We start from the raw sequence: 10,397 nt of genomic DNA, 5'->3' as shown, positions 1-10,397 counted from the left end.
AGTCGTAACCACTACGCTACATTGTAAATTTGAAAAGAGGCATTACTGCTGTAGGAAGGTGATGTGGGGTTGGGAGAGAGACAGATGCCAGTAAAGTTTTCAAAGTGGTGAAAAGTTTCTTAAATGTGGAATTATTCAGTACATATTAGTAAGCACAAGTAAACCCATTCTTACCTATTTATTGGGTAATCTGATAGTGCTTGTAGGTATATTGATGATACATGTAAGCTGGGCTTATGAAAAATGGTTTTGTTGTTATAATTGTTAAGTGCTTTTGAGTTGGTGCCAACTCATAGCGACCCTTTGTAGGGTTTCCACTAACTACAGGGATGTTTTTTATAAACCAAAATAAACTTCTGCTGGAACATGTCACAAAAAATGTTATACACAGTGCTTTGGTGTCACCTCCTCTGACAGTGTCACCTGGTGGGCACGCTCTCCTAGTAACACCATTGAATCATCCCCCCCAGGAGCTTTTAGCATCCAGAGGAAGGAAGACCCAAGGCATTGCTGGCTTCACCCCCTTTCCCACTTTGGTGGGCTGGAGGAGCCTTGAGAAGTGCCATGTGACTGGTTCAAGGTCAGCAGGGAGTTACGTGCAGAGCCCAGGGTCTCCCTCCCTACGCATCGGACTCCACTTCTTGTTGCATTCCTGCTAATACCCCTCATTGACTGGAGCAAAGCTCTCTGACTTATAAAGCAGTTTTCTATGCACTGCAGACAAAGCCTTGTTTGTATTAAAGCACTCTGCGTAGCATTTGCTTTTTAGGCTTTTAGACATCCATGTGAGTACTTTGCCCAAATATACAGGGGTTCTTCAAAAAATTCATTAAAAAAATTCTGGTTTTTTGTCCATTCCATTTATTTCCACTAACATTCTGAAGCCCCTCGTACATCTTGGTGAGCGTGGTAGATTCTTACTTACGCAGAAGGTTGGGTCAGGTAACCCAAGACAGCATTTGCAGCTGTAAAATATTATTCAGCCTGGAAAACATGTATTTATAAAGCGTGTATCTATCAAGTATAACTTTATAAATTGACAGGAACTCTGGTAGCATTGTTAGGATAGTCACTGGACTGCTAACCACAAGGTCAGCAATTCAAACCCACCAGCTGCTCCGTGGGTAAAAGATGAGTTTTTTTTGCTCCTGAAAAGGTTGACAGCCTCGGAAAGCCTATACAGGGTCTCTAGGAGTTTTTATAAATTGAGAGTGGCAGTGACGTTTTCTCAAAGGAAAACTTGGTTGCCATTCTTGAGGAAGCAGGCAGGAGTGTTGAGTGAGGATAAGCAAAGTTCTGTGGTTACCAGGGTCACAGAAATGGAGTGGCAGAGACCTAAGGGTAAAGCTCAGAGTTATGAATTACTCAACTGTTTCGATGACAATTTCAGGTCACGTCATCTGCTGTAAAGTAATACTTAAGGTGCTAGCATGTTCTTTATATATATATTTTTTTTTAAGGTTTTTATTGTGAATTGAGTGAACGTTTGTTTACAGGGCAGGTCATCAGTTTTATTTTCAACAAATCATACAACTTATTTCATCACAATGATTACAATCCCCTCCATGTACCATCAGTTAACAGTATTTCTCACTATTCACTTTAGCTCTTTTTAAAAAAAAATACTCAGGCATATATAATAATTTACACCACCAAAGAGCACATTCTGCAAGTCTGCCTCCTGGCTGCCGCCTCTTAGTCCCTCTCTTCCCATGAATCCAGAGTCCTCAGCTGTTCCCCTCTCCATGTTCCCATCTCTGCTTCCATCTCTGGTATCACTGCTTCTCTGGATAGTCTCACATTCCACTTGTGCTCTCTCCCTTGAGGGTCCCAGGGTCCTCTGTTTCTGGACTATAAGATTAACCACTCCCCTGTTTTTGTTATAAAACTTCTACCTTTACAGTTGTGACAGTTGCAATTGGTCATGATAACAATTACTCACTGTTGAATCATAAGAATTTTATCCCCATCTCTTTTACCAGACCCGTCTAGACAAGATGAAAACTATTCAGTGGCGACTCTTCCTTCCTCCACACACTATCAAACCAAACTCCCCCTTCAAACTTTGTAAGCCAGTCTCTTCGTGCCTTTATCGCCCCCTCATTTTAGGTAGCCAATGTCTGAGTGGCCCATCCCTATTTGCCCTGTGTACAGAGGGGATAGCATTGATACTTTACTAATATGGCCTTTCAAGACTGTTACTGGTGAGTGAGGAGAGCCAGAACTGACACCCAAGAAGTCTAAGCTACTAGACCAAAACCTTTTCCAACCTCCCTGTTATTTTTGAACATGAGCAGCCCATAAATTTTGGTCATTCCATTCTGCCCATGGTGGCATTTCTACTAGAAATGTATTTTATCTTCCTGATACGATTAAATCACTCTCAAATAACCACTTTGTTGTTGTTGTAGTTAGGTACCATCAAGTCGATTCTGACTCATAGTGACCGTTCACTGGGTCTCTGAGGCTGTGAATCTGTAGGGGAGCAGAAAGCCTCTTCTTTCTCCTGTGGAGCAGCAGTTGGTGGGTTTGAACTGGCGACCTTGCAGTTAGCAGTCCAGTGCTGATCCTACTGCGCCACCAGCGCTCCCAGTAACCGCTTTACTTAAGTAAACTCTGTGTGTTTTCTTTTGATGTTACAGAGCTTGAGACTTTGTGCAGAAGGTGCTGATAAAGATCTCTCCTTTATCATTCTTGGGAGTAGGCGGTGGAGGGTTCTGACAGTGGAGGTGAAAATGGATCTGCCTCAAAGCAAAGTCACCTTGGAAACTGATTTTACAAATGAAAAACAGTGCTCTAGTCAGGCCAGCAGTGGAAATAAAGGTCAGCAAGTAATAGTGTTAATATTTGTGTTGAAGAAGGCATTAATTTCAATTAAATCTTGCAAAAGATAGGACTTGAGAACATGCTAGCAACTGACATCTCTCTTTACTAGTTGTGAGTGTGAGGTAAATTGCTTAATCTCTACGGTCTTGTCTTGAAACTGTAAAGTGGATGATGACCATCCAGCCTCCCAGGATTAAAGGAGCTGCATGCAGAAAAGTGAAATATAGCCACTTTCCCTTCAGATAACTTTTGTTCCATTATGGGCATACCTTGTTCTTTAAGCTTCCCAGAAAAGTGGAGATAAATCTAACTTTATAGACTGTTTATGTGAATCATAAAAATTGGAAGGTGGGAGGTAAAAAGAAAAAGGATAAGCAGTGGACTGCTAACTGCAAGGTTGATGGTTCAAACCCATCCGCCGCTCCTCAGAATCTCTATACAAGGTCACTGTGAGTCAGAACTAAGTTGATGGCAGACACCGGCCACCTTTGAGTCGATTGTGACTCATGGAGGCCCCATGTGTTGCAAAGGAAAATGCACTCCACAGTGTTCTCAAGGCTGGCACCTGTTGGAAGCCAGACCTGTCTTCCAAGGTGCCTCTGGGTGGACTTGAATTGTCAGCCTTTTGGTTAGTAGTTGAACGCTTGGTCGTTTTCACCACCCAACAACCCCAGTGTGAGCCTATAGGATAGAGTAGAGCTGCCCCCAGAGGGTTTCCGAGGCTGAACTCTTTCTGGAAACAGATGGCCAGGTCTAACCACTGCATCTAGCCACCAGGACCCTGTCATTCTGGGAGTGGGATTAGAATGCTAACAGATATTTTGGAGAGACCAAGTTTAGTCCAGAACAAGGACAATAATACCGTGGAGATAGAGACTGAAACTAGATTAGGTTTGTCATGGATCGGGGAGAGGGTCTGCTAATGGGCACAGATTCCCGTTTGGGGTTTGAGGAATATCCTTAAAACTTATATAGTGTGGATGGTTTCACAACAGCTGTGAATACACTAAAAACTACGGAATCATACAAATGCAGCAGTAATAAGCGGTCTGCAGTGCAGGCTTTGTGGTTAGCACTCCAGTGCTTATCCTCCATTGGCACACCAGGATGCCAAGAGGTCTGGCGATACCATTTCTTTGCCACATGACTGTAGATCCCCACAACCTATCTGAGCCCTCAGTGTCTTTAGCTGTGAAAGGGGTGTCTTGGCCTGGTTTCCCTAGCGAAGCAAAACCAGTGGAGCTTGTGTGTGTGTGTGTGTCTGTCTGTCTGTCTACATACAGAGAGGTTTATAGCCAGGAAACGGCTCACTCAGCTGGAGAGGGAGGCAAATCCCAAGGACATTGGTCAGCGCCACACTGCAGGCTTCTGACTTACATAGCTACAGGGCTGACGAACCAAGATCCAGAGGTAAGAAGGCAGGCCGCTGATGTCTCTCACAGCATTTGCCCCGTCCTTTGACATAATAAATGCTCAAGGAGAAGTTGTTGAATTGAATACAAAGCAGTGGTTTTCAGGGTCCCCCAAAAAACCAAACCGTGGTACTGAATCAATTATGACGCGTAGCGAGCCTACTGGGCAGAATAGACTGACCTTGTAGGGTCTCCAAGGCTGTAAATCTTTACGGGGTCAGATTTCCAGGTCTTTTTTTCCTGTGGAGTGGCTGGTGGGTTTGAACCACTGACCTTTCAGTTCGCAGCCAAGTACTTAACCACTGCACCACCAGGGCTCTATCCCTTCATGGGCAGAAGGGCTAAATGTGCTCCTAAAGATGACCAGTATAGCCCTACACAAGAATGACTCTTGTCTGGTATGTCTGTGTTCATGCATGACAGACGTGTTTCAGAATGTGTATACCTTGGTCTTGCTATTTAATAACATTGTCAACAGAAGAATGGAGTTTTAATAAATAGCATCTTCTGAGTATATGATATGCACGTATTGGAAGAAGTGCAGCCAGAGTGCTCCTTGGAGGCCACGATGGCCAAACTTCGTCTCTCATACTTCGGACATATTGTCAAGAGGGAGCAGTCGCTGGAGAAAGATACCATGTTTGGTAAGGTGGAGGGGCAGAGAAAAAGAGGAAGACCCCCAACGAGATGGATTGGCCAAGTGGCAGCATTAATGGGCTCAAGCATGGTAACAGTAGTGAGGTTGGCCCAGGACTGGGCAGTGTTTCATTCTGCTGTGCATAAGGTTGCTATGAGTTGGTACCGACTCGATGGCACCTAACAACAACAATATTTAACAGCACAGGGACGTCCTTGGTCAGGATGAAAATACAGACTATGAAGACACATGAGTGCGGGCGGTAAGATGGAAATCCGGCAGCTTCAGGAAGGCAAGGACAGCTTGCTGCTCACTTTGTACTTCTGATGATGGAACAGACCGCACTGGATGTCAAGTTCAAGAAAGCCATGAGTGCTTCCACAGATTACCTCAAGAGAGATGTCAACAGGAACTTTTCCGCCATGAAAATGTGTTCCTACCCATCACTGTAGAAGATTGTCTAACCTTCCATAGATCGCTGAAGAAGTCCAGCTTCATTCCCTGAACATCTGATGAGCGCCTACTACAGGTAGCTCCCAGATTGTGAATAAGTCAGAACATTTGTATGTAAGTCAGAACAGTGAGATCCGGTATGTATCTGGTATCAGTCAAATGTTTGTCTTAGTATACGAGGGGCTTCCAAAATTTCATTATCTTTTAATTCCACTTTTCCACAGACTTTTCATGACACCCTCATATAATGCACCTTTCGATGCATAAAAACGTTAAAAAAGCATTTTCAAACATATTAAAACATCTTTAACATAGTAATGCAGTATTAACAATGTGTGGTGTACATCACAAAGTAACACCCGTTTGGGTACCTTGAATTTTGACCACAATAGTCCTGGTGTGGAATGCTAACTGTCAGGTTGGCAGTTCAAACCCACCAGTAGCTCCTTGGAAACCCTACACAGGGTCACTATGCGTTGGAGCCAACCTGATGGCACCTAACAACAACAGTAACAAGACTTTACGGAGATCGGTTTGTAACTCTGGTGCACGTAGCTGGACGTTCTTAACCCAGGGCCTGCCTGTATAGCCGCCCACCATGCTCAGTGTTGTGGAAACTGGACTATGGCGGCAGCGTTTCTCAGTCTTATTGACATTAATGCCCTCCCAAGGAGTCCTGGGGGGCGCTGTAGAATAAGCACTCGACTGCAACATCTGTTTGAACTGCAAGGTCGGCAGTTCAAACTCACCAGCTCCTTCTTGGAAACCCTATACAGGGTCACTATGGGTTGGAACCGACTGGACAGCACTTAATAACAAGGAGTCTTTTTAAATAATGCTTTCCTCATCATTGCTCCTGTCTCTCTGTGCTTTATACTTATTTCAAAAGGAATAAGCTTCTCTCCTCCCCACCAGCTGAACCAGTTTTTGTACCACCACCTTGGACATCCACATGGGAACCATTTCTTCATTAGACAGCAGTTTCTGTGATTCTTGGCTGGAGGAGATCTAAACATTTCAGAATCTCAACTGAAGTCCCCTTGGTACAGTCAGGGTCTGAGATCAATCTACACCTCCCTAGGAAAGCTGCATCGTGGTTCTAGGACGGAGGAGTCCAGAGAGGTGGCCTGGTAAACCCAGGGCGAGTCCTGCTTGACATTCAGAGTTTACTCTGTGGGTTCAGTGCTAGGTGCTGTGGGCCTGGGAACTCAAGTCTAGGTAAAGAAGGGCAGTGGACCATTGGAACCAATGACCCCTGCCCCCTGAGTCTCTATTCTGTGCCTTCTCTTGATCTCCCTTTTTGCTTTCTGCACTTCAGGCAGCATCCAGGATGTGGGAATATCGTGACGTTTGCACAGTTCCTCTTTATCGCTGTGGAAGGGTTCCTCTTTGAAGTGGATTTGGGAAGGAAGCGGCCAGCTATCCCAATAAGGTATGGTAGGGTAACGTCTTACAACTTGTTTTAGAAAAAGAGTTTTCCTGGTCCCCGGGTGCAAGGAACCTGGGGCGTCTTTTTATAAAATGTGTAGCAAAGATGCCAGTAGAATAATAATTCATCTCTGAGTTTCGTATGTTGTGAAACGCCAGTCATCCTACTTTTAGTAGGAAGTTCTTGCCTTAGAATGAACTGGGATGGACACAACCATATGTGTATCTGTCTAGTATGTATTATGTGTAGGCAAGTTGCTTTCCCCTCAGAGTGGCCCTACTGTGCCATAGGGTTTCCCAGGCTGTAAATCCTGGTGTGGCGCTGTAGGATAAGCACTAGACCACAAGGTCGGTTTGAACTGCAAGGTCAGTGGTTCAAACTCACCAGCTGCTCCTCTATACAGGGTCGCCATGAGTCAGAACCAATTCAACGACACTTAACAACAACAACAACAACAAATCTTGATAGGAGCAAGCAGGTTGCCAGGTCTTTTCTCCTCGGAGTCGTTGGAGGATCAGACTGCTGACCTTTCCGTTGGCAGCCTCTGAGGCTCTTATGTATTGCGCGGGGCCTAGCTGCCCACAAACGTTTCGTGATTGGACATCTGCTATCCTTGGTGTTGGCAAGGCCATCCGATGTGCAGAGCAGGAGCATTGTTCCTTTTTAGAATTGGATGGCTGGCCAGCGCGCAGTGGTCCCTTCCTTCCTCACCTCTGTCCAGTAGCCCAAACGTGCATCAGGCATGAGGCAGTTTCTAGAACCAGCTGTGTATTGAAAGCTCCTCATTCCTGCTCTGAAAGACTAGAGAGGAAGGTGTAGTCCACCCAGCATAGAGTCCTCCCTAAGATGCCCTTAGTCACGTGGTCAGGGGACTTCCTGACGTGGCTGTGGCTACATTCTCCAGTGAGGCCTCTTGGTGGCTGGTGGGAACTTTGTCAGCGTTCCCCAGGAGGCTGCTCTAGCAGACCCCACTGGATTCCAGTGTTCATATTGTACATGTACATACTGTGAATCACTTCCTATATAGGGTTTCCAAGGAGTGGCTGGTGGTTTTGAACTGCTGACCCTGCAGTTAGCAATCCAGTGCTTATCCTACAACACCACACCAGCGCTTCCCCCTGACCCTCTTTTCCCTCCCCCTGCTCCCTTTCCCATTCTGCCACCTCTCATACAGTTCAGAGACCCATCCACTTACCCTGAACTTTTATAGAAATCCCCATGCTGCCTGACCTCCCTCCTCCCACCTCTTCCTCCTTCTGCTTTCGCTTCCTGTTGTCCTCTCTGGCCAACAATTACTCAGTGGAGCCGTTGTGTTCAGAATGAGGTTCAAGCCCCCCACCCTGCCCTATGAGGTCCCCATGCGCCTGCCTTGCCAGCCACCCTCCCATCTGCCTTGTCCGTGGTGGCTGCTTTATTCTCTGTGGGCGACACTGGGTCACTCCTCCACATCATCAGCTCGTTCATGACAGTGCTGCGTGGGCAGAACTTTGGAATCAGTTGGCATTCATTCTCCTGGTAGACTTTGATGAGCCCTGTCTCCAAATGGCATCTCTTCAAGACTGAACTGAGAAAATTTGTTAAGAATCCTCGTAAAGTCATCACCGATAGCATGTTATTCCTCGATACAGTCAGCCACACTAGACCAAAAAGGCAGCGTTTGCCCCCAAACAAAGCTCACAAGGCAGGAACAAGGACAAATGGAAACCGGGAACCCGGGCAGGAAGCGGGACGAGGAGTTGCAGTCAGTGTCCCACAACAAAATGTGTGTAAATTGTTGAATGGAAAACCTATATGCTCTGTGAACTTTCACCCCAATTTATATGATATTACTTGCTGCTTGCAGTTCTGCACGTATATAATACTGCACGTATATAAAGTTTTATATACGTGCAGTATTTCACCCCAATTTATATGATATTAGCTGTTTGCTGGCATTTCTGCATATATATAATACTGTGTTCAGTATTCGTTGCAAAGCAATTCAAACTGCCTAGACTGTGTTCCTTCAGCCTGGCTTGGCTGTGTCTAAGGAGTCCCTGGGCACCAGTGGTTAAGCACTGGACTACTAGCTGAAAAGCTGGTGACCTGGCAGTCAGCTTCCGAAAAGCCACAGCCTTGAACACTCTAGGGAGGAGTGTGCACCCGTGGGGGCGCCATGAGTTGGAACAGACTCCACCACATCTGACAACATGGCTGCCTTTTAGGGCATACGGCCCTGTACCCAACACAGATGGGATAAAATTCTTGTCAGCGAACATACCAGGGCGTTTCAGAACGTTCCGTCTGAGATGGGGACTCCTGGCCATCTCATTCTTCAGATTTGCAAAGGTGGGAAAGGCTGGGGATTTGCATTGCAGAGACCAGCATTACCTGAAGGAGGATGGCACTATTACACGTAGCAGAAAGGGACTCCAGGTTTGAAACATGGATGTAGCTTTTCAGGGCCTTCCCTCTCTTCAGCATTGTCGGTCATCTAAGGATTACTCTGGAAACCTTTCGTTCCTTTTTTCTTTTAACCCTTTTTCCATAGACATCTCCGGGAGACTAAGAGCTCAGGAAAGACTTAGGGAAACGTTACTCGAGGCATTCCCCCAATTCCTAAGTCAAATGGCCAACCCACACCATCACATGGTTCTCTCCTGACCTGTCACTTCCTGTGCCCCGTCCTAGCCTGGAGCCAGTCTGCAGATGTTGTAGTGTTCTCTACTTTGAACATTGTCACTTGGAAGAAACTGTGAAATCCGTTAGTCTGTTTATGGAGAGGACACTGTGTGTGACGTTTAAGGAAACCTCTTTACAGACAGCCGTTGCAGACATTGTACTGCTCAAGAGCTGAGAGCAGCTCATGATTTCAGTCGTCTTGTCTCTTTCCTGCCTTGAAGCTAGAAATCCCACTTACCACAAGCCAACTGTATAGGAACTGGGGTCACCATTAAACTTCCCATGTTCTGTCTCCGATTTATGTCTGTCCTGCATCCATTGATTTTTATTTTAAATGGCACCTTTTCTCCGACGGCATGTATTAGCTTGGATCCTATGAAGTGGATGCTGTTCCTCTTTTTTGTTTTTTGTGTTTTGTTTTAAGGCTTTTATGTGGATTGAGTGAAAGTTTACAGAGCATATCATCAGTTTTATATTCAACAAATCAAATTACATTGATTATAATCCCCTCCATGTACCATCAGTTAACAGTATTTCTCTCTATCCACTTTAGCTTTTTTAAAAAAAACATACAACAAAAAAAAACCCACTCAGGCATATGTAATAATTTACATCTCCAAAGGGCACATTCTGCAAGTCTGCTCCTGGCCACCAGCTCTTAGTCCTTCTCTTCTTAGTCCATGAATCTAGAGTCCTCAGCCGCTCCCCCTCTCCATGCCCTCATCTCTGGCGCTGCTGCTTCTCTGGATAAGGTCCCGCATTCTGCTTGTGCATTCCTCTCTTGATGGTCCTAGGGTCTGGACTGTAAGATTAACCACTCCCCTTTTTTTGTTACAAAACTTCTACCTTTACAATTGTGAGTCGTGATTAGTCATGATAACAGTTAATCACTATTGAATCTTATGAATCTTATCCCTATCTCTTCAACAGATCCATCCAGACAAGATGACAGCCATCCAGTGGGGACTCTTTCTTTCCC

General features: G+C 45.4%; 1 protein-coding gene across 1 annotated transcript in view; it reads left to right on the top strand.

Moving 5' to 3' along the window:
* SLC35B4 (solute carrier family 35 (UDP-xylose/UDP-N-acetylglucosamine transporter), member B4) overlaps window positions 1-10,397 on the top strand; it is a 34,594-nt gene that overhangs the window by 1,077 nt on the left and 23,120 nt on the right. Inside the window, exon 2 of the mRNA XM_006861147.1 lies at window positions 6,647-6,760. Within this exon, the coding sequence (XP_006861209.1) occupies window positions 6,647-6,760 (114 nt within the window). The remainder of the gene's footprint in view (window positions 1-6,646; window positions 6,761-10,397) is intronic.

This window comes from Chrysochloris asiatica, unplaced genomic scaffold (genome assembly GCF_000296735.1).
Source record: "Chrysochloris asiatica unplaced genomic scaffold, ChrAsi1.0 scaffold00041, whole genome shotgun sequence".
Classification (NCBI taxonomy): Eukaryota; Metazoa; Chordata; class Mammalia; order Afrosoricida; family Chrysochloridae; genus Chrysochloris; species Chrysochloris asiatica.
This window is presented reverse-complemented; position numbering and strand designations above follow the sequence as displayed.